General features: G+C 38.7%; 1 protein-coding gene across 8 annotated transcripts in view; it reads right to left on the bottom strand.

Moving 5' to 3' along the window:
* LRP2BP (LRP2 binding protein) overlaps positions 1 to 25,118 on the bottom strand; it is a 39,068-nt gene that overhangs the window by 10,845 nt on the left and 3,105 nt on the right. For 6 of the 8 annotated variants that reach the window (XM_069095876.1, XM_069095885.1, XM_069095925.1 and 3 more), the window contains exons 2-4: positions 24,453 to 24,572; positions 21,241 to 21,353; positions 13,046 to 13,159 (exon numbers count right to left, since the gene is read on the bottom strand). In XM_069095876.1, coding sequence (XP_068951977.1) covers positions 13,046 to 13,159; positions 21,241 to 21,353; positions 24,453 to 24,552 — 327 coding nt within the window. In that variant the 5' untranslated portion in view covers positions 24,553 to 24,572. The other 2 variants (XM_069095894.1, XM_069095917.1) reach the window with 2 other exon arrangements.

The following is a 25,118-nucleotide window of genomic DNA, read 5'->3' as shown; positions in this document are numbered from 1 at the left end:
AGAGAATGAATATCAGAGTCAGTTTTAGAAATAAACATCACTAAGTGATGGATTATAGTGCAGCAATCAATGTTCTTTTTTTCCTTATTTCATGACAAGAGACCATCTTGGAGCGAATAGGTGGGGAGATAGCATCTATACATCTAGATAAACTAAATTTGAGGGCAAGGAAAATCTGAATAATATAAACTGATAGAGGCTAGATCTGTGATTTCATTACCACAGAGAAATAACATATGAGGAAACCCCAAACAACAATGGAGACAAGCACCTTCTCAGCAACATAGTCTTAGAGAAACGCCTCAAGCACTGTCCAGTGTCCAGGGTTATACAACCAGTAGGTGTCTATGGTATAACTTGAACCCAGGCCTTTCTGGTTTTGTGCCCAGCTCTCTCCCATTTTATTATGCTAACTTTCACATAAACTGATCAACTATCAATAATCTGTAGAAAACCAGAGAAAATAAGGCGAGAGGTGCCATAATACTTGAAATGAAAATATAGTCACACTTGCAAAAAACAAACATTGAGTCTTAATATTATAGATCAATTTACTTCAATTCCTCCTAACAAAATTTTTAAATGTGTTGTGAGAGAGATGTTTTTCTTCATTATAATAATAATAGCCTTGTAATGTTATTATAATATAATATATTAATTATAATATTATCGATATATTAATAATATGATGATAATAATATAACATTCTAACAAAAATAGAATTTTTATAGTATTTTTAAGGTTTGCAAAGCATGATTTCATGTTAAAAAGTTCATGCCAGAATCACTTGACTGGTCGGCCAGAACAATGTTATAGACAAAGAATATATGGATCTCACCAAAGGTATTTGACAGAGCATTCCATGCTATCCTTAGAGAAACAATGGAGAGATGTAGACTGTATGATGACACAGGTAGATTCAGAAGTGCCCGACTCTCCAGATCCAAAAAGCAGTCATTGATGGACTGGGGTCAACTCTTAGGTACTAAACATATCATTTAACCTCCCCAGGCCTCAGTTTCTTCATCTGAGAAATGAGATGGTTGGGCCTTTGAGATTCCTCCCAGCTCTGGATCCATGATCTTGTGATCTACCTGGTAGACTGTAGGAGAGATTTGTCCTTGGTAGCATGTTCAACATTTTTACAAATGATTTGGATACGCATAGATGGTGTGCTCAACAAATTTATAGATGATATGAACCTAGGAGGTATAGCTAACAATATGGTATGTACAATCAAGATTCAAAAATATCTCAACAGCCTAAAACAATGGGCCAAACTTAATAGGATGAAATGTAACAGGAATAAATATAAAGTCTTGCACAGGGTTCAAAGACACCATCCTTCCAGTCTCTCAGGCTTGCAAACTAGGACCTTTCCTTGATTCCTATCTCTCACCACTCCCCCATATTCATGTTGTGGTCAAAGCCTGTGGATTTCAGCTCTGTAACATCTCCTATATGTCCCTTTCTCCCCTCTAGCTCTACCATCATTCTAGTACATGCCATTATCACCTTTTGCCAAGACTAATGCCTTTTGGTGGGTCTGCCTGCCTCATGTCTCCCTCCATTCCATTCGGCCATTAAGGTGATTTTCCTTATGTGCAGGTCCAACCATGTCACTCTCCTCAATAAACTTCAGTGGCTTCCTATTGCCTTAAGGATCAAACACCTAGCCCCCTGCTGCCTTTTGCCTCTTCTTACACCTTCCTTACACCATGTACTCCTTCATCCAGTGACATTGGCCTCCTGGCCATTCCACAAATAAGACACTCCATGTCTAGCCTCTGGGAATTTTCTATGGCTGTCGTCCTCCGTACTCTGCTTCTTCAACTTCACCAACTGACTTCCCTGACTTCCTTTAAGTCCTAACTGAAAATCTTGTATTTTACCTGAAGCATTTCCTAACTCCTCTGAATTCCAGTGCCTTCCTTCTGCTAATTATTTCCTATTTATCCTGTATATAGTTTCTCATATATATATCATTCGCACGTTGTCTCCCCATTAGATTGTAAGCTCCTTGAGGTCAGCCTCTCTTTTGCTTCTTTAGCACTTAGCACAGTGCCTGGCACAGAGCAGGTGCTAAATAAATGTTTATTGAGTGATATAGATATATATTTTAATTCTTGTAATTGCCATTTATAAATGACAAGTTAAATGACTTGTCTAACAGTTTCCCAGGTTTCCTTCAAAAGTCTCAATTAAAAATCCCACTTTCTGCAAGAAGCCTTTCCTTCTCATTGCTAATACCTTCCTTCCCTCTGAAATTACTCCCCAAATTACCCTGCATATATCTTGTATGTACATAGTTGTTTGCATGCTGTGCCCCGCCTCCCCCCTCCCCCCATTAGACTATGAGTTCCTAGAGACCAGGGGCTGTTTTTTTTTCCCCATTTCTTTCAATCCTTAGGGTTTAACAGTGCCTGGCACATAATAAGCAACTAGTAAATTTTGTTTGTTGATGTGACTTGACTTATTCATGAATGGAGGAACAGGGACTCAGACCCAGGTCTCTTGATTTTAATAATGATGAAGAATTTTAGCAGTGTAGGGCAAATTCTGAAAGCTCATTGATACTGGATCACTCCAGGGACCCCAGAATGTTCTTTTAGGCTGTGACTTTAAGTCTGGACTTCTTTTCATTATAATAATTCAGACAATGCTAGGTCATACCTAAGTTTCCAGCTCCAGGATCACCTGCGGGACTTCAAAAAGCCTTTGTAGTTATAGAACCATAGAAAGTTAGGGCTAGATTGAACATTGGTGATAATCTAATTCTCCCTCTGACTTTATAGATAAGGAAAGTGAAGCCCAGAGACTAGATCACAAGATTCCCAAAATCACAAAGAAAGGCTCGCTATGTCTTCAGAAATTACTTTAATATTTAAAATTTAGCCCACTGAAGTAGGAGAAATTAGGGAAAAATTTCCCCAAAGATCCTGCTACAGAAAACTATTAACAAGAATTTGGAAAAAATTAGAAAATTAAGAAATACTCAGAACTGGAGCTAAACTACCATGTTTTCACTTTTCTTCATCAAACCTCTTACCTAATTAGTAGAACCACCATATTTCCACAATCTCAGATCATTAAAAAATAAGACAAGAAAAGACGTGATAGCCAGGATTTTTTTTTTGCTTTTTGGAGGGCAGTTGGGGTTAAGTGACTTGCCCAAGGTCACATGGCTAGTTTTTGTGTTAAGTTTCTGAAGCTGGATTTGAACTCAGGTTGTCCTGACTCCAGGGCTGGTGCTCTATTCACTGTGCCATCTAGCTGCCTGGACAGCCCTAGGATTTCTTGTACCTAATAGGGCTCATTTTCCCCCCTCAAACCTAGTATGTCAAGAAGAATTAAGCCTTGCTCTAAACCCATCCAATCTGGTGGTAACAAACACAAAAAGAAATGGATTCCTGCAATTCACATATTGACTTAGAAAACTACAAATTTACATTATCTTTGTTGCACTGTATTTTTATTTATTTTGTGAAACATTTCCCAATTATAGTTTAATGTGACTCAGGGTCATGACTGGGAGTTTTAGGGGCTACTTGATGTTTCAGGTTTTACCCTCTTATCCAATTCTCTTGTTTTACAGAATAGGAAACTGAGACCCAGAGAGAAAAAATGACAACCCACATTCACACAGGTTGCAAGTATCAACACTCAGAGCAGATACTCACATTTACGTCTTCTGACTATAAATATAGCAACTTTTGGATTCATCTCTAGCAAATGCAGAATAATTCCAGGCTAGGTTGGAAGGCACCTCCAAGTGCAAACTTTAAATGGAGATCACCTCCCTCAGGAAATAAGACCAGGTCTCTGGCCTCAAGAGCGTTTATAATTTCTCTTCCTCCAGACAGAATTACATTTAAATTACTCTAGTCTGAAAATATTTCCAGAATTGGAGACCCCACATTTTCCTGTAATCACCTTTTAGTTTTAAATTTTTAATCTAACAATGCAGCAGTGAAATGATCATGTAATCTTCATTTCATACACATCTTAAATGAGAAGAACTGTGTAAACCCACAGGTAAGAAAATAAACATTTTCAAGCAAGTCTTTCTGGAGTATGGGGACATTTCAGGCAGCTAGGTGGTAAAGTGCTTAGAATATCAGGCCTGGAGTCAGGAAAACTCCTCTTCCTGAGTTCAAATCTGGTCTCAGATACTTACTAGCTGTGTGACCCTGGGCAAGTCACTTAACCTTGTTTGCCTCCGTTTCCTCATCTGTAAAATGAGCTGGAAAAGGAAATGGCAAACCATTCCAGTATCTTTGCCAAGAAAATCCTAAATGGGGTCACAAGTCGAACACAACCCAATAACAAATGGACATTTCATGTAAATTCCATGAAAATAGGATGCCTATAGTAATTAGGTTTCATTCTCTGAATGTGTATCCCCATAGTGTCTCTAACACAGGGACTGGCACATCAATAAGTACTTGCTGATTGACTGCGTTGCTCCTGTCTCCATTGCCTTCATATGCCCTTCTATTGTTTTCTTAGCTGCTGGGCAATCCTACATTTGTCTTTCCCTCAATTCCCCTACTTCTAGTCAGGGTAATTGAATGCCTGAGATATGAGTGATATTGTGATTCAAGCAAATAAATGTCTAAAAAAGTTCTGAACTCCTCAGATGGCACAAGTTTTATTAAAAGAGAAAAGCACCCTAAGCTTGGAAAGTTTTTGGATTCAGGATTAATCTAAAGGCAAATATGCAATTTCAAAATGTCTACCAGTATATCAACAGAAGTCAAGAAAATCAAGCCACTGGAAAATTCGGAACATTTTAAGGCTTATCTCACCTTACTGGCAGTATTCTTTTTTAAATATCAACATAAATCTTGGGATGCCAGCATTATTCAGAAAGGCTCTCTCAGTAGGAGATTATAATGAGTAATGAATGAATCTATTAAAGTTTTATAAAACAATCTCCAGCCACTGATAGTCAAATGTCAAATGCAATGCCATGGAAATTACAAGGTTGACCCTCACCTGGGGATTTCTAGTGATCATTGGATGACCACTGGTTTGAAGTTGTTACAGAGAATTATCAGTAAAGAACCCATTGACCCTATGAGGCTACTTTCAGCTCTGAGGTTCTGGAACCATGGATGATGAAGGAACTCTAAACCATGCTATGATTAAAAGAATTAGGGAAGCTTATCTTAGTACAGAGAGAACTTTTGAAGACATAATTGTATTTATATATATTTAAATGCTTTCATGTGGAAAACCTTTCAGCATCTAGCACAATTCTTGGAACACAGGAACTTAATAAATTCTTGATTGGTTGACTGAAATTAGACTTACTCTACTTGGTCACAGAAAGTGGAATTAGGGGGGCGGCCAGGTGGCTCAGTGAATAAGAGCACTGGCCCCAGTGTCAGGATGACCTGTGGGATCAAATCCGGGCTCAGATATTTAGCACCACACCCAGAAATAATGGCCATGTAACCTTGAGCAAGTTACTTAACCCCAATTGCTTAAAAAAAAAAAAAGAAAGTGGAATTAGGACAGATGGACAAAAATGACAAGAAATCAGATTTGGGTTCCATAAAAGGAAAACATTTCCAATAATTATAAATGTCCCCATACAGTGACAGAAACCTCAGTAAGTAATGAATACTCTATCACTAATTCACCTAATAGAGACTGGAACCACTGGCCAATTTGGGGTGATGTTGTAAGACAGGATTAATGTTTTGCTTCAGATGACATCTGAGATTCCTTCTAATTCTATAATTCTATCACTATGAAAAAAATGGATTGAACTTCAATTCTGGGCTCCTTATTTGAGAAGGAATACACTGCATGTACTTTGTTTTCTAGGTTATTATGTGACTTGTTTGCCCCCTAGAGGCCAGCCAGAATCTTCATTTATTTAAAGGGTTACAGTCAGTGTATTTTACATAGCAAACAATTTATCACTATGACATTGGGCCTAAGAACTGGGATATACTATTTAAAAGCAATGGTGGCCTCTCTGAAGACTTTATTGTAAATTGTCATTTTTCTTATAAAGTAAGTTTTTTAATGTACAAAAAAAAGGAATCAACCCCTTTAAAAAGTTAGGAGTTGGTTTGAAAGGATCCAGGACCTTGATATAGCGGTTAATGAATGACCTGAACCACTTCAAGCTAGTTATTATTTTACACAAGGCTAAGGTTTAATGTTTTAAGAAATATGGAACAAGTATGAGAGGCAATCAATTCAATTCAACAAGAGGAGAGTGGAGGGGAGGGAGAAGGGAGGAAGGGAGCACTTCCGCATGGCCCCTATCAAGTATGGTGCTGGGCTTTGGAAATGTAAAAAGAGAAAAGAAAACATCTGTTGACAGGAGGATTGATGGGGTTCCTCCCTGCATGGAGTGGATCCTAATTAATGAGGGATATAGTCAAAGCTACAGTGGAACGGGCTGAGGAGCCCTGGGCTCACATCCCAGCTCCCCCACTTCTACCAAGTGTAGTGACACTCCCCTCAACCTTAGTGTGCCTACATCTGTAAGATGGTATTGGACCAGATGATCTCAAAAGTCCTTTATAAAACCATAACGCCTTTCCTTCTCCCCGCCCTCCCCCCCATACAGAATAGAACAAAAGGTTTCTAGAATTAGCAGGAAATAGTCACAGGGACGGGTTTTTTCCTTCTTCTTTTCTTCCTCCACTGGAGCATTTTAAGGCACATTAACAGAAGAAAAACTGACAAAGTTATTTTTAGTTCTACTAGGGTAAGGAGAACTGTCTACAACTTGGGGACTTTCAACACCTGCAACTCCACAGATAAAAGGAAAAATGAAAGGTTTCTCTTTAAAAGCAGAGTCAGGATTAAGCAGTGCTTGATAGCCAAAAGGAGAAATTGTACCTACTAGGTAGTGTTTTCAATTTGCTCCAAAGGGTGTCACTCATTTAACGGCCATGCAAATGTTCCTCCAATAAAGTCCTACCCCATTAGAGGGACGGAGGCTTCAGTGGGTTTTTTTTAACATTTTACCAGAAGGGTAAATTTTTCTCAAAGTCAGACTTTAGTTTCATCAGATAAAAAGTGAGAAAATTAACTAGGCAGTTTAGCCCCAGGGAAGTTTTTGATAAACAAATTGGTGGTAGGGGAAGGGGGGGAGATCCTTTTGGTTTGAATGAGATTCATACTGGCCCAGATGATGCACTTATCAGTAGTTCTAGGATTCAAGTATTGAAAGTTACATTGACTCAGTATCCTGTAGTTCCTGGTCCTGCCTGTCAATCAGTAACCCAGTCCCCTGATCTCGGTCACATAGCCAAGTCATCCCCTACCTGTGACCTCTGTACCCCTACCTGCAAACCGTCACGTTCCTGCTACGTTGGGGAGGAACTGAGAAGCAAAGGCCCAACCTCTTTTGCAGAGGCAGACCTATCCGAATTGTAAAGTTACCTATAAAAGCTGGCCGCACCTTGAAGCCATCACTGATCTTCAGTGATCAGCCTTTCAGGTGCTACCTTGACATTAATTCTCTTTGTCCTGAGTTTTGCCTCATTAATCAGGGTGAAAAGCCCAAAGGAAGAGTTTTCCTTTCAACACTGATTTCTGATTTCATTGGTATATGTACTCACTGAAGTGACAGGGACTGGAGGGGCCCCATACGTGAATTTTTCTAGTCTTCTTACACTTTACACCTCCCCTCCCCAACAGTCTGTGATCCAGTGACATCCAGTCACACTGCTGGATTCTTTTCCTACTGACACCGGATTATCTTCATCCATGTCACACTCCCTGAGTGTGGGTGTCCCCCAAGGTTCTGCCCTGGGTTTTCTTTTCATCTCTCCCTATAGTTCACTTGGTGAACTCATCAGCTCCCATGGGTTCAACTATCATCTTTTTATTTTTCTTTGGAGGGGGGAAGGCAAGGCAATTGGGGTTGTGACTTGCCCAAAGTCACACAGCTAGTAAGTGTGTCAAGTGTCTGAGGTCGCATTTGAACTCAGGTCCTCCAAACTCCAGGACTGGTGCTCTATTCACTGCGTCCCCTAGCTGCCCCTCAACTATCATCTTGATGCTGATGATTCTCAGATCTATGATCCAGGGTTTGCTTTCAAACTAGACATCCCACAGATGTCAAATTCCACATGCTCATCATTCTCCCCAGACTCTCTCTCCTCTTCCCAACTTTCCTATTTGCTGTTCAAGTGCACCACCACCCTCTCAGTCATCCCAGCTTGCAAGTTCTGTGTAGCCCTCACCTTCTTACCCCACACATCCAGTCTGTCCTTATATTTTGTTGTGTCCATCTTCACAACTCCTCTCACCTTCATCCCCTTTCTCTGCTCACAGACACCACCCCATTCATTCTCTATTACTTCCAGGTTCAGATATAAAATGTGCTGTTTGGCATGTGAAGTCCTTCACAACCTGGCCCTCTGCTGCCTCTGCCACATAACACTCCACCTTGCCCTCCATGCCTTTGCCCTGGCCAGTCCCCTAGCCTGTGATACCCTCCCTCTTCATTTCTGACTTTGGGATTTCCTGGCTTCCCTTGAAACTCAGCTCAAGCATCATTTCCTCCAGGAGGCCTTCCTGGTATCCACAGTTACTGGTACTTTGCTTTCTAAGCCTACCTCCCACTTACTCTGGATATATCTCATATGTACTGATTTATATACATGTTGTCTCCTCAATTAAATGCAGGCCCCTTGAGGGCAAGGACTGTTTTTTCTTTTTCTTTTAGACCCAGCACTTAGCACAGTGTTGTTCCCTCTCCCCCAGCACATACACACACATATACACAGCCCACAGGGTGTGTATGTACATATATACATACACATACATTTATACACATACATGTATAAAGAGATACATGCTAAGGACTTAGGCCTTAGCACAGTGCTGATGACTTATGTGGGAGATATGGTAATAATATTTTTATTAACAATTATTAACAATCGACAAATACATGTATACATTTGTTAATTTCTTGATTTTCATATTGCCCTGACTAGTACAAAAAATGAACAAATAAATTCTTGAGTGGAGATCTATCCCTGCTCAGCATAACAAGGAAATGAAACTCTCACATGCCACCATGCATGTACAATTTCTCTGTAATGGGTTTATATATTGGTTTTGTAAAATCCATCCAAATTTATAGCACAACATTATTGAGAGACAACCATAAAATGATCTCTGACTGAAATTTATACTTCATTCATTTAATAAATATTTATTGCCAACAGGGCAGAGATGATTCTCTTCAACTAATTAGAAGATACTTCCTGTGTGGAATCACCTGATTTCATTCAATTCATATGTAGTTCATACTTTTAACTGATTTCAAAAGGAGTTTCCAAGAATTATTCTTTAAATAAAATATTCTTTAAAATAAAAATTTTATTTACTCAATCTGAAACTTGACCAAAGAGGCCTCTTACCTGATAAAGGTTATCAGGGCAAAGATCATCTTGTTAGTGATAATGAGGTATATATTGAGGTAATTAATGGAGATATAGATGTATACACACATACATTGTGTATGTGTATCTATACACACTTTGTATCTTTTCATTCAGATGTGCATAAAGATACAGTCCACTGCAAACCTCTGCAAAAGTCTGTCCTCTCTGCATGTTTTCACTGCATGGTATATATACCCTTGATGTCTGTCCATAGAACTCAATTTTTTCAGACTGCACAGTACATAGGAAGTTTCTAATTTACAAAGGAGTTCTTCATCTGCAACTCAATGATTTAGAACTTAGAATACATTTTCCAACAGAAGTTATTTTACAAATGCTGTAAATAAGCTGGTACATAAATATGCTGTCTATCTGAATAATAGAACAACTATTTTTGTATAATTACAGTGGTAATGGTACTAGTACTATGATAAAAATAATAAATATTTTGGGTATTTTGTAGTTTTATAGTATCAGTAATACATTTAGCATTAAAATGTTAATTTTGCTATCATTTCTCTGGGGAAAACTTCATATCATGTATACATTTCTGTATTTTACAAAACTCACAATGCACAGAAAAGAGATAAGTCCATTAAAAACTTCTCAGCAACTGTGAAAGGATAGATGAGAAAAGAAGATGCAACAATTCTGGCTTTCTCCAAAAGATATTTTCACAAACAACAGCGAGGCAAGGCAACTATTTACATTAGTATTGGCAGGGGTTCCCTAAATGCATCTGGACAACTAGCACCAGATGACTTATGAAAAGCCAGGCAATCTGCCTTTTTAGAAAGTGAAAACAAACACATGGGTTAAAAAGTGCTCCTGTGGACAGATTACCAGCTAACAGCAAGTGCAATGGACAACACAGGTTCTTCTAGAACCAATTAGTAACAATCTGTATTATATAGTGTTTGTAGATGCCTCTGCTAAAGAAGATAGAAAGTTGGAGGGGAATTCCTGCTAAGAAAGGGGAATAAATGGGAGTAGAACGATCGTACTATCATATTATTCTAATAAGATTTTAAAGTGCATTCAACTAAGTAATGATCAGGAAATGTAAGGAGAAACTACAGGTAAGTACTTTTTCCAGCCCAGGCCCACACAAAGACACAGCCAGAAGCCTTCTAGCACTCAGTCAGGGTTTTCAGCCAGAAAAGTCCAAAATAAGAGCTTTACACACAGAAGTCTTCTAGCACCCCAACTAAGGGTGATCCAGGGACATCTGAAGTTTGCAGTGGTGTTGGAGTGGGGAAAAGGGGGTGGGGAGAGAGAAGGAAGAAGCCCAGAAAATGGACCAGGTGAGCCAGAGACACCAGGAGCCTTACTGACCTTAGGTCCCCTGATGTCCTTGAAAACACAGTGCTCAGTATCTAATGAAAGCAGTAGGAAAACCATAGATAATAAAGACCAGAACCAAACAAAGCCCCACTATTCCTTCCAGAAGTGCACAGAGCCTGGCCTGGACACAAAGTACCAACTGAGGAAGTATGGCTGGAAATATGAGTATAAACAAAGGAAGAGATCAATATAAAGGATTATGGTTCTAGGGATTCCTAAGACACAAACCCAAAATAAGGCAATAACTACATAACAGCCACAAGCAAAACCTACTAGAATTCCTGCAGGAAATGAAGCAAGAGTTTAAAAAAAAGGAAAAGGATATTATAAATGAAATGTGAGCTCTAGAGAAAAAAAGGGGAAAGAAGATAAATGGCATAGAGTTCAGGAGTTGTAAGCCCTACTCACATAACAGATTTCAGCTGAAAATTAGAATGAGCCAAACAGAAATCAGGGACTCCACGAGACAACAAAAAAATACTGGAACAAAATGACAGGATTGGAAAGATGCTTTTCCACTGATGGTTTATGAGGGAGAATGAAGTGTTTATAGAAAGAAAGGAAGAAATACTTCAGAAGGAAAACAGAAGAAAAACAATCCAGGGAGGCAGAGGGGAATCCAATTCTGACCAGGAGGCTGGAAGGTAAAAAGATGTAATGTACAAATGGAAAAAAAAGGATGTCTGAACCAATGGAACTGTGTTATCAACTTAAGGCTCTTCTCATAGAGGCAGAAAAACCCACTTTTAAAGATGCCCATTTTCCATTTCCTGCAGAATGAAGAAGGGTAACCACTGGTGTCAGGAGAAAGGGCATGCATTATTTGTTATGGGAGGAAAAGGTTAATTCTTGTAGTTAAAAGGATTAAATTTAATAGGTATTTGTTTTAAAATTTTCATATGTACAAGCAGGGGAGATAGACTTAGCTACTAGATGACAGTTTCTGACAAAATATTGAGAATTTTAAATGAACTTCTTCAAGCTTAATGTGAGTTAATCATGTGATATGAAAGCCAAATTTAAAAAAGAAACAGCAAATATGATCTTAATCTACATTGATATAAGCATAATATCCACAAAAAGGGCTCTTTCTAATAAAATTTCACCTGACTAGGTGAAATATTAATGGGATATAAGATCTTCCCTGCCCATTAATAGGCCTCACATGGAGCCCATTAAGGGAAGTTTGCTTAGGGGAGGCTTTCACACCTTTTGCTAATTTCTAGTTAGGCACTGAGTCCCGAGTACATACTCTGAGTTGGTATTTTGCTTTGGGGGCTCGCTTATGAGAAGGGTCTTGTGATTCCCTGGTCAAGATTCTGAGTGGCCCTGTGTTCAGAGCTCCCCGACTACTCAGATGTAAAGGCTCTTTTGATCCAGGCATGTATGTAAAGTGTATAGTTGATTCAGGCAGTCACAGAGCCCTGTTTGTTTTTTATTTCTCTGCTTGTATTTTCTCTATTTTCTTTGTATTTTCTCTGAAGTTCAGAGCTCTGACTTTCCCCTTGAACTTGTGAATGTCATTAAAAAAGGTTGTTGACGTCTTAAACAGGTATCTCTCCTAGTAGGGCAGATCTAAGAACCTGTGCTAGCAGCCATCCTGGGTATGCCAGTGTGGCTGCCACTACACTAGGTCATGTCTATGTTCAGTTTCAAGAAATGGAATTTTAGGAAGAACACTGACAAGCTAAAAGTACATACAATGGAGAAGAATGATACCACCATGATAAAGGAACTCAAAACCATGCCATATGAGGACAGACCAAAGAAACCAGGGATGTTTAGTACGAGGAAGAGAAGATTTGGTGGGGTAGGATAACCACCTTTACAATATTGGAAGACATACATACATAATACACTGAAGAGATAACAGCTTAGACTTTTTTGTTCCTTGACTTTAGAGAACTGGGTAGAAATGGTAGAGATACAGATTTCTGCACTATTTATAGGAAAACCTAATAATCAGAGCTGTTTAAAGTGAAATGCGTTGTTTGTGAGGTGCTTCATTCCTCATCAGTGAAGGTTTTCGAACTCAGATTAAATAGAAGCATGGTGTTTATTTTTTTATTTTTACATTTTACTGATAATTTAATACTTTAGAATTGCTCACAACATTATAAGCCACAATTAAAAAAATATTTTTAGTTTTCAACATTTACTTCCATAAGTTTTAACTATTTTCCCCCTCCTTCCCCAAGACAGCCAAGCATGGTGTTTATTAACAATAACACACCCTCTACCCATCTCCAAATTCAAGCAGAATGACAACTTACAGGATTTGCTTTCGTCCCCAGCCCATCATAATACATAACTCCCAACTGGTAAACAGCTTGATGATCACTCTCCTGAATTTCTTCAAATTGCTCTAATGCTTCCTCATACCATCCCTATGAAAGTCCCAGAAAACATGCATATTATTATATGTATAAACAAACAAACCCCTCCCTGTTATTTTAATAACAAAGTTCAACTAAATCCAAGGTAGTAACCCTCCTCCCCTTCCCTTCCTCCCACCAACATGAAGAGTATTTTTGGGAGGATTTGACAACATAGTATTATATAACATCATTATTATATTATGTTACATATAGGATTATTATTTTTATAACACGACAACATAAGTCTGCACCAATTATAATCAATACACTGCAAAGTCAGTTGTGAGTGTGGGGGGTGGGGAAGGCTGATAACTTGGATGATTCTGGTTAAGTTTTCCATTTTCATTTTCTTCTATTTCTCTCGCTAGACCTTGAGCCTTGAACCCACGACAACAATAATGACTGTCCTTCCAGTTTTAGTCATCAAGGTTACTTCATCCAGATTGTCATTTCACCCTTGTCACTTAGTTTGGAAAACTTCAGAGCTGAGACCAAATTTCCTCTAGAAAATGTAATTAGCAAAAAAGCCTGAGTGCTGTCTTGACCACTTAACGCAGTTTGAACAAGATATTTCAGTTTTCTGAGCCTTCAGTGTCCTAGTTTAAAAGATGGGACAAATGAATGAAAAAGTACCATATTTCATTGCATAATCATCACAGATTTTATGTCAAAATTTTGCAAAGAGTAGGGAGTGACCATTATGTGAGGCTTTAAAATTGTGCTGGTGTTACTTATAACTCATTTATTACTAATCTGTCTTTGGTGTGAGATTAGGATGCATGGAATATTCATGAATATGTTAAAATTAGGAAGATGCAAGTCTTAGCATATCATGTGATGTACTCATGGCAGCTTCACCTGCCCACCCCCTCTACTTGTGCCTGCACTAAGGGTTGAGTGACAATACAGTTGGGACTGCAGCTCTCCAAGCAAACCACTCAAGCTGGCTTTCAGAAATATACTAACAATGGGAGTGCTGAGAATTCAAGGTTCACAGCTCACCATGCATGAGGGATAAATACATATCCATCTGGTCCTGGTGAATACAATGCTGCTCTGTTTACCTTTTAAGAATCATGACAATTATAGAATTATACCATGTGATGATTATGAGATGAAAGGTTAGAAACTAATTTTTGGGTGGAAAAAATAGGGTGTGACGATTACACCATGGCAATGATTGTGTGGTAAAATACTGTATTTATTAAATGTTTACTGTAATAATTGATCACTAACATTCATAGAGAACTTTCAGGTTTGCAAAGCCCTTTACACGTTAGTCCATTAAGTCCTCACAACAGCCCTGTGAGGTAGGTGGTACTGTTAGCACTATTTTACAAATGAGGAAAATGAGTTAAAGTGATTTATTTGCAAGAAGTGAAGTGATTTATTTGCCCAGAGTCACACAGCTGAGAAAAGATTCAAACCGAGGTCTTCCTAATGCCATGTCCAGCACCCTCCTTTGCCTCTTAGGTGCCTCTAATACATAGACACATCTAGAAGGTTTTTAGCAGTCAGTCAGATGGAAAGGTCCCATGGTCTTTAGGGTATAGTGGCAAAACAGGTGGTAATCTTTAATGTCACTTCCACTGATAAAACTATCCGTTTCTAGTGCTGAACCATTTGACAGTGTCAAGGACTTTGGAAGTGAGAACTTTCTTTTCCAAGTCTTCAGCAGCTGCTATCTGCCTTCCTCACAGAGCAATTTTGGAGATTGTAACATCACAGATGTAAAAATGCTATAATGACATAAAGTGGTGGTATTATTAAGACTTTGGCTCTAGCTTTGTGCTTTGTCAGATGGGGAAAGAACATCAGTAAAGAGATCTTCCCACAGGAGGCTGATCAAACAAAGGTCAATAAAATTCTGAAGTGGGTATAATTCATTTATCCTTTCTACTCTCCCTCCTCCCCGCCCAAACATTGCTATTATCCAAATGTTTCCCTCCCCACTACTCCTCAACCCAACCAGGCTTTATTCTATTTTAGTATGAAAAAACCCATGCTGGGGAATTCTCTCTCCCCTTTCCACCTGTTATTTGCCCTGTTCTTCTAGGAGTCAATTTATTAACAGCTGACATTCACACAAGGGTACAAAAAACTTATAAACACATCAATATACTACCCCTTTAAAGGGTAGATGCATTTCAACATATGCAATAATTTATTCCAAAGTAATCTGTCTTTCATAGTAGAATACCAACTGAGAATATTAACGGAGGCATCTTCCTAAAACATCTTTAATCATACCACATCATCAGTCACCTGCTGTACCCAAAGGTTGGGCCAGCTTTAATCTAGTAAAAAGCAGCTCTTTAAACACAGATTCAGTGGTGAAGAGATGAAATGCTATTTTTTTCTAAGGGTATTTACATACTCTCTACCTCATAATATGACTATAAAAATTTCCCTAAAAACAGATAATTTGTGGAAAACTAATTAAGATGCTCACTACATATATTAAAGAACAAAAATCTTTCTTTTTAGGTTCAGGAAGAAACTCGTTTAGGAGAGAATGTAACTTCATATTTTACTTTCTGCATAATTTTTGGTCTGTAAAAGTGTTCCTCAAGGCATTTCTTGCTTCAACTCTGCAAGTTGCCTAGATCCAGAACCTGGATTAGGGTCACACTTTTTTTTCCCCCATTTAGAAAAGTCTTTACATTAACTACTCTGTGAATCAGTATGAATTTATTCTTTTGCTGGAAATGCTGCTTGCTGGTAATCAATGCAGGACCTCTTTCCACCTGGGGCTTCTTGGTTTTTGGTGAGTTTTTTTTTGGAGGGGGGAAGGCAAGGCAACTTGGGTTAAGTAACTTGCCCAAGGTCACACAGCTAGTAAGTGTCAAGTGTGAGGCCTAATTTGAACTCAGGTCTTCCTGACTCCAGGGCTGGTACTCTATTCACTGCACCACCTAATTGCCCCTGGGTTTCTTGTTTTAGTTAGCTGTTTGCCTGTCTTACTACTACCACCTAAAGTGCAAACACTTTAGGGCACATCAACATTTGGATATAGAGCCTGAAGTTGATGATCTTACCCAAATATAATCTCTTTGCAAATTATGGATAATTCTAACTTTTTCATACCCTAGGTTGTCTTGGCTCTTCCTTTTTAATCTGCATTTCTTTCCCAAATCTAATCTCATCTACCAAGGCAAAAACCATCCCCTAATTAATGATACCTTGATTCTAGTTCACAAGGGAGACCCTGCCATTAACTTTTTGAAAAATGGCTTGTTTTTGATACTACTTTAGCAAAACAAACCATTGAAACAACCAATAATGTATAATATATCTCATTAGACATGTAAGTAAGGAGGATTTTGTTATTTTTTTCTTAGAGTTTAGTTTCCTGAGCTCCATGACCATGACAATCTCTAGTTTCTTGGTATTAGATAGTATTTCCCAGGCCTATGACTTGTAAACATCACCACCACAGTTGAGCAGTGAGATACAGGGGTGACATAAAGTGACTCTTACTATCCTGTGAGGCTATTGCTGGCAAGATCCCTTCTTTGTCTGTTGCCCTATAAAGCAAGTGGGCACTGGTCAGTGAGTGGTGAACCCACAGGGGAATATGACAGTGTAATGCTCTGTGTACCTTTACTAGCCACCATTCAAGGTTTAGGGGGAACCCACAGATTTGGGATTTGGGAAATGCATAGAGGAATCCATGTACTCCACTGAGGCTTGAGGGGATGTAGGGGAATGCACAAGCTGGAAAGCTGTGCCTGTCTCGATTAACCCCATTGAGACATAGGGGCAGTTGCCCTTCCCCCCCCCCTTCAAGTCGACCCCTGTGAGAAGAGTGATTAGGGAATGCTGCAGGGGTTGGTGCTTCCATTATCAGCCAGCCTTCTGAGAAGACTAGACTAGAATAAAGCAATATTATTAACCCCTCCAAAGCTGTCTTCTTGTCTTTCCTGTCTGATCAGATCAAGAGTGAACCTGTTAGAGGTTGCAGTCCAAAAACTTCAATGCCTCCCGTGTGATATTTGTGAAACAAGGCACTATAGCCCACTGCTGCTCTAGTAAGAGGAAGACAGCTCTCCCTCTTATTTTTCCTGGTTCCTTTATTTTTATCCACTTCAGGGAGATCCACTATGGCCAAACCTCCTTCCCCCCTCAAAAAAACATCACAGTTGTAGCTTTAAACACAGATTCAATAGATCCCATTCCATGTGTCAACATTTCTCTGAGGCTTAGAGCTGAGGGTGAAGATCCTATGTTCGTTTATATATAAAAATATAATCTCTCTGACCACTGGAAAACCATTTACTTTTATAGTTATGCACATTAATACTTTAATTTTCAGGGTGGCTAGGTGGCACAGTAAGTAGAACACCAGCCCTGGAGTCAGGACGACCTGAGTTAAAATCCGGCCTCAGACACTTAACACTTACTAGCTGTGTGACCATGGGCAAGTCACTTAACCCCAATTGCCCTGCCTTCTTCCTCCAAAATGCAAAAAAACCAAACTTTAATTTTCTCTGTGTTTTGGGGAGACAATTTCTGCCACTCTCTTTAAAATGATTTCCTTTTCTCTCATAGGTACAACTTGTCATACTCTAGAGTATTTACTCTTAAGGACTCTTACAATTCATGGCAAACTAATTTCAGATAATTCAGGAAATCATCTGTAATTTTCAGTTGTATGATCTCCCAAGGAAGCTATTAGTAGAAGGGGCCTAACCTCATGAACTCTGCTACCATTTTTTTGCCCATTCTCTAAGCTTCTTTCTGGACCCACTCAATAAGTCTAATTAATTTAGACACAGGATTGCTCTTTCTGCCACTTGAGGTTTTGGCTTTGAGTCCAAAGTAATGAGCTCACTAAAGTCACTCTCCTGAGCTTCAGTCCCAAATCACCAACTTCCTCTAGGGCATTTCAAACCAGATGTCCTGTGGACATCTCAAATTGGAAAAGTTTAAATCAGAACTCATTATCTTCACTTCTTAATCTCTGTATTCCTTTTCTGCCCCCACAGAGCCATCACCCTAGTTCAAACTCTCATCACCTCCCTTCTCAGACTATCACAATAGCCTTCTAATTGGTCTCCCCATAGACACTCTGGCCCTCTCTAGTCCATGGACACAGCTGCCAAAGTGATTTTCTTAAAGCATAGATTTAACTGTATTACTCCCTCCTTTAAATCCTTTCCAGCATTTTAATATTTAATTTACAATATTTATTTAATATTTTATTTATTTTTATAATATATTTTATTATTTAAAAATAAATTATTAAAATAATTTAATGTAATATTTAATATTACAATATTTAAATACTTTAATACTTTAAATACGTTCCAGCAACTCCTAATATAGTTTCTCTTGGGTCAAATACAAACACTTATTTCTGCACTTTGAGTCACTTCATAACTATCTCCCCTGTTAGAACTTCAGCACCTTAAGGAAAAGGACTGTCACTTTTGTCTTTGCATCCCTAGCTCCTCATACAGTGTCTGGCATATGGCGGGACTGATTGATTGTATTTAAGGCTTTCATAAATGGCTTCATTAACATTCCAGGTATCCCAAATGACTTTTGGAGATACAGGCAGCCATATTTTCAAGTGAACCAAAACACTTCATGACATGTGAACCCACAGTCTTCTAGGCTCCCAGTCAGTAGTTTGGGACAGAATTCATATATTCTGTCAGGTCTGTACTACTGTCTCCAAGTTGGAGAAAGAAAAGTGTTTGTTTTCTCTGGTCAAGGAGGGGATAAAATCCTTAACAGTCACTTTGACTGGCCATATGAGTTATTTAGCATTCTTCAGTTTTCTTGCTCTAGGGTTAGTTTTTCCCATTCAATCAAAGGCCTACTTTTTCAGCACTGTCATCTTCAGTTTGCTCTAAAATTATTTTTTCCCTGCTCCATGGAACAGTGTTCTTAGTCCTTCACCTCCATACTCATTAGCTCAGCTCCCTTTCCCAAAGATTAATATACATCTTAATATGTGAAAAAAAGAGAGGAAAATAGATCTTTGAGCAGTGAGTGACTGTTTTGTAAATGCAAGTTGTTTTAATATGACTGGAAATGGAGCTACACAGAATAATGTGACAGTCACTCAGAGAAGAGGCCAGCAGAGGTCAGAGTAGCATGGATACAATAGCACCTGTACACCTCTCCAGCTCCCAGCTTTTGTCATCTGAATTACCTGACACACTGACAGCCCACTAAAGTCTGCAGTGTTAAACATTATTAACTAAGGCTAATGTCAAGATTGGTTAACACTGGTGCTAACAAAACACTGATCTTCATCCATTAATTTTTATTACATATGTACATATACACACGTGTCCATATAGTTAATATATGTATAGGTATATATGTGAATGTATACATGAGAGACAATGTGATGGACAGAAGGGCCTTGGAATCAAGATGAGCTAGACCTCAGTTCTGTCCCTGACACATACCAGCTCTAGAACAGCAGGCTAGTCATTTCACATTTCACATGTCCCCAGCTACCTCTCTAGTGCTATAAAGTACCCACCCATACACTGCAAATTTGTAATGTCTGTACTAGAACTTTCCTATAGCAGTGAAATTATAGTCCCAGATACAGAGGCACATATTTATCACTAATGATTTAATTTAAAAGCATGTATTAAGCACTTACTACTATATGCAAAGCATTGTGAATACAAATGTAACAGCAAGGAGCTCACATTCTAATTAGGGGAGAAAACATATATGGGAGGTTTCATTTGCAAGTAAGATGGAGAAGTCCTCTGGTGCTAATGCATGCTCTTTAAAAATAAAATCACTGATCCATTGGTGATGAAGCATTTGACAGGATCAAGGATATTATGAAGAAAACTTTCCTTTGTAGTTCTTCACTAGCTGTGGCTGATCAGGGGCCAAGGCTGCAATGCCTGAAAGAGGAGGTTACCACTCTGGATCCCCAAAAGGCTGATGTCCTTGGACAATGGTTGCAGGATTCTGAGCTAGAAGCAATGCCAGTGGTCTGAGTGCTGGAATTCTCAGGGCTCTTTGGACTCGGGGCTGGGCTATCTCTGTGTCTCTACCACAACTTAAGAGGTGGTGGGTGGTGCTAAATGCCTGGCACATGGCTCCTTCTGTCTCTTTTTCAGGGTGGATAGCCTGTCTGCCCCTTCAGTGGCCAATGTCTGGTAGACAGTGTGGATGAGGATGGGGATGGTGGGCCCCTTCTTCACAAGGGCTGCTTCCCTTGGTGACAAGCTGTAGGAGTTGGGCTGGAAACAGACCTAGTCATTTGGAAGGTTCTGCTCTGCCTGGGGTTATTGGACTTGGGGTCCTAGGCTGTCTACATTTCAGTTTAAGATGAAGTGGTGACCAAAGCTAAAGATCAATATTTTGTTGGTGCTAACATTATAATATACTCAAGCTCAAACACAAAGTAATGTCTCTAACAGAGTAATCAATGTCATAAATTAGGATGTGTTATTCAGTCATTAATGTTAAAATATACATGTCTCTCTGTGCGTGTAACCTTTAATTCATATGTATATAGATATAAAACGTGTTATAGAGTATAAACAAATATAAAGTGTGTATATATACATGCATTATATATGTGTATGCTTTATATTTTATGTATATCACAAAACATTTATATACACACAAGTAGAAATACATAGGTACACATATCAGAATCCACCTTTTATATATGAAGAGTCCATCCTTATCCTAAAGTAACATTTAGTATACTAAAGTGAAAATTAGGCTAATGCTGATCTGTATTTGTGGAGGGAATTTCTACATTAGAAGTTTCCTACACCAATGAAATCACAGGTCTGGATCTGAAATATTATCCAAAGAGTAAGCTTTTAACTTATTTTGGGAACCCTATCAAAAATGATTTTGTGGTAGAAACAGTCTTGCTGGTCCCATCCATTAATAAGGGCAAAGGTGGAATGGTCAATTTTTTAAAAGTCATTTCCAGTATATTCTACTTTAAATCATTCCCTAATGGATTCATGTAGCAAAATTGGATATGAGAATCCCACAACAGAACTGTTTCCAACTGATGTATTTTTTTCCTAGCAATCTTCTGAGCTTAATAAAATTTTTTTTAAATAAAAGTTTTTCAAAGCTACCTCTTCAAAGTACAGTTGACCTCTCAGGAAACTTGCCAGATGATCTCCTTTTCTTATTCTTTCCTTCAGTAATTGTAACGCCTTTTCCACTAACTTCATATGGTCACAATATTCTGATGAAAAAAGTTTTGCAATGAATTATTACCTTGCAATCTTATAACCCTATAAGTTCATAGGCTCTATCTTTTGAAATAATATAGTAACAGAGACACTCTTCTCTCCTGACCCGTTCTTTCCCTGGCTCCTGCTCTGGGTCACATTCTAAAACTGGCTTTTACGTAATAAGAATAAGCAGCAGCACATAAGTTGGAAGCTGTCTGCTAGTCATCCTCTAGCCCCCAGTATGGAGGGTTTTTCTCTTAGGAGGATTAAACTCCTTTTCAGTCACTAGGACCCCAACACAAAGCCTCACCAATTCAAGAAGACTAGTCTAGTTACTATTTTTTTTTAAGCAATTGGGGTTAAGTAACTTGCTCAAGGTTATACCATCAGTTATTTTGTGTGGGTGTTAAGTATCTGAGGCTGGAACCGATCCCAGGTCTCCCGACTCCTGGGCTGGTGCTCTTACTCACTGCACCACCTGGCAGCCCCAAAATTGCATTTCTTTTCTTTTTTTTTCTTTTTGGAGGGAGAAGGTAGGGCAGTTGGGGTTAAGTGACTTGCCCAAGGTCACATGGCCATTTTTCATGTTAAGTGTCTGAGACAGGATTTGAACTCAGTTCCTCCTGACTCCAGGGCCGGTGCTCTATTGACTGCGCCACCTAGCTGCCCCTAGTTACTATTTCTTAATCACAGTTTGCTCATCCTTGACTTGCCTGGCACATTCCTCTTCCTCCTTCTGTCATTTAACCTGGACAAATTCTATCAATCCTACAAAGTTCAGCTTACATCCCATGCCTTACAACACATACTAGGCTCTCAATAAGTATCTATTGAGCAGTCTTAGAGGATATAAGTAGGTGCAACTAGCTTCCTTTACCAAGAGGCAACTAGTGAATCATCTGTCTTCCAATTAAACTGAGCACTCAGTGTGAATGTGATTGCATTACTCTGTGGTGATGTTTACCTTTGCACGCTGGAAGTTCTGACTCCTAGGCTGATGTAAAAACCCCAATACTGAAAATGAGGAGATCCTGCCTATCTTCTAGTTCCAAATCAACCACTAAACTAGCTAAGTAGCCATGGACAAATTGCTACCTCTCCTTCATATTAAACTTCTCCATCTGTAAAATGAAGGTACTAAACTGAATAAGTTCTAGATCCTTTCCAGCTCTAATGTTTTCACTCTATGGTTCCACACATTTGGGTCTTTTGAACATAGCAGGTAAATTAATACTTAAATGTAAATCAAAGTATTCTTGGAACATTCTGTATTTGAACAAGAATTCTCTCTAGAACATCTCAACAAGGAATCACCTAGCCTTCCCTTAAAGGTCTCCAGGGAAACCTAAGAGCTCTGACCCTCCTGAAGCATCTTACTCCATCTTTGCATAGCTCTGATTGGTAGAAAGTGTTTCCCTTACTCCAGAGGAAAATCTTCCTCTATGATACTTCCATCCATTGTTATTTTACTCACTCCGTCTTCTGGGAAACAGAGCGAGTCTAACCTCACTTCCACATGGCATACTTGAAGATAGCTATTAGGGTCTACTTCTCTCCACTTCCCTCCAATTCCAGGCTGATCATCAACAGGCTAAACATCCCCACCTCTTTCAATCAAGACTATGGCATGATCTCAAGGTCCCTTGCCATCTTGCCTGCCCTTAGCTGGGGACACTACATCGTTTAAATGTGTACCCAGAACGGAATACAGTACGTTAGCAGTGGCAGAATGAGGGCATGACTATCATCTCCTTCCCTCCTGGATTCTATTCCCTGTCATGCAGCAGTCTAGAGGCCATGCCCCACATCTGCCTTCCTTATATTGAGGTCAGAGGCCACTGAAGCTCCTAGCACTTTTTTATGTGAAACAGCTACAAAACCAGGTTACCCAACTTTGTACCTGTGAAGTTAATTATTTTTTGAACCCACACATAATAGAACTTGGCTTTTAACATTATTAAATCCTACTTTATTAGATTTGACCCAATAGTTTAACTTAAAAGATCATTTAAAATTTTATTTTCTTGTTTTAATTAAAAGAATTTATTTTCTCTCCCTCCCACCTTACCTTACTTGGGGGGAAAAGAAAACCAAAACTCCTGTAATGAATAAACATAATCAAGCAAAACAAATTTCCACTCTGGCAATGTTCAAAATGTATATATAAAGATCTTCTTTGGATTGTGACTGAAATAGATCATCTGCTGATTTGAAGAGCTCAAGCTATTTATGACCTTTTATCTAATAAAAATGTTAAATATTGAAAGGTGAAAAGGCAAGATTATTAGAAACTTCCTTTCAAAGTGACATTGATCTATTAATGACTACTCTTTGGGTCTGGTCATTCAACCAGGTTTGAAATCTGATAAAGACCATCTAATTTGCACCTTCTACTTTTTATCCACAGGGGCTGTATGGCTGTATGAAACTTTGTAAATATGTTTAATGACACCTGCAATGTGGACTAACTGGAGTTAGCCACACAATCTCTTGCCAAAGAATAGTGTTTTATTCTGTTTTTCATCTTGTGTTGGATTACATTGTCTTGTGTAGGACTAAAACAGGAACATCATGCTCTAAAATCTTCTAATCATCTGAGCTTTCTACATGATATGTAAAATAAAAAATACCTCCAGGAAAAACAAATAAGGGTACAGCTTTAAATATTAATCCCAAATAAATTCAATGCAAGGAAAGTTTGACTTTTCTTACCTTATATAGTGGCATCCTGAACTTCAGAGATGATTTAATAATAGCACCAGAAACTCTACTTAACATAAATTGAGGGAGGTCTCAAAGGATTGTAAATTCTAAAACTCTTGTCTTGTGGGTAAACTGGGAAAGAGCACTATAACATAAAGAACTCCTCATATTTATGTACTGTTTTAAGATTTACATATACAGCACTTTCTTCATAACAACCCTGTGAGGGAGAGTGTGTTAATAATTATCCTCTTAAAAACTGGCAAACGAAGCTCAGTAACTTAGTCCATAAACACAACACGAACACCTTGAAAAGAATAAGAAACTTCCTATCTCTCGATGGTATTATGTAACTATGAAACTTTAGAAAGCCCCTTCTAAAGGAGGACCAGTAACAGGACTCGTACCTTCCTGATGCTTTTTCCATTTGTCTAATTTCCGAGTTTCGGGAGCGCACTGGAATGGAGCATTTTGGCCCAGAGGCAGTCTTTCACTGATTAACTTCATCTGTTTCTTCAATGTGTAGTCTATAAATAACAAACAGACAAAATGGGTAGAAGACTTCTTCTAGAGGGATGAAAAAATAACCCCATTCCTCAGTATCATCTGTCATACACCCCCGTAAATCCCCCCCCCAACAACCTTACCATTTAGGTCAATGGGATTATAGCTAGCAACAAAAACGTGAGCATAAAGGGCAAGAGATAACTCTCATCAAATCAATACCATCGGTATCATTTCCTATCTCCAGGGAATCAAGTGGGCTTTGGTTCTAAGCTCACAAGTTCACATGCTGATATGATTTGTTACCCACACCACACTTGCTGATTCTGCTAGGTCCTGTTGACACTACCCACAGCCAGAATTCCTTTGCAACAGAACCTTCCAGTTGCCTAGTGATCAAAAAGCAAGCTTTATGATAAACAGCTCATCAGAATGAGTTGAATAGGATCTGTCTTGTTTTATTCCAAATTGCAGCTTCTTTTCTTAGCTGAGCACACAGTCTAGTTTTTTTTTTCTTTTCCTTCTTAAAGTCCTAAAACTGACTATAGATGTTGGGGGAGGGGGTGATG

This window comes from Petaurus breviceps, unplaced genomic scaffold, assembly GCF_028583685.1.
Source record: "Petaurus breviceps papuanus isolate PSGF00001 unplaced genomic scaffold, PetGlider_PUasm1.0 126, whole genome shotgun sequence".
NCBI classification, from domain to species: domain Eukaryota; kingdom Metazoa; phylum Chordata; class Mammalia; order Diprotodontia; family Petauridae; genus Petaurus; species Petaurus breviceps.
Note: the sequence above shows the minus strand (reverse complement) of the source record. Positions and strands in the feature narration are given on the sequence as shown.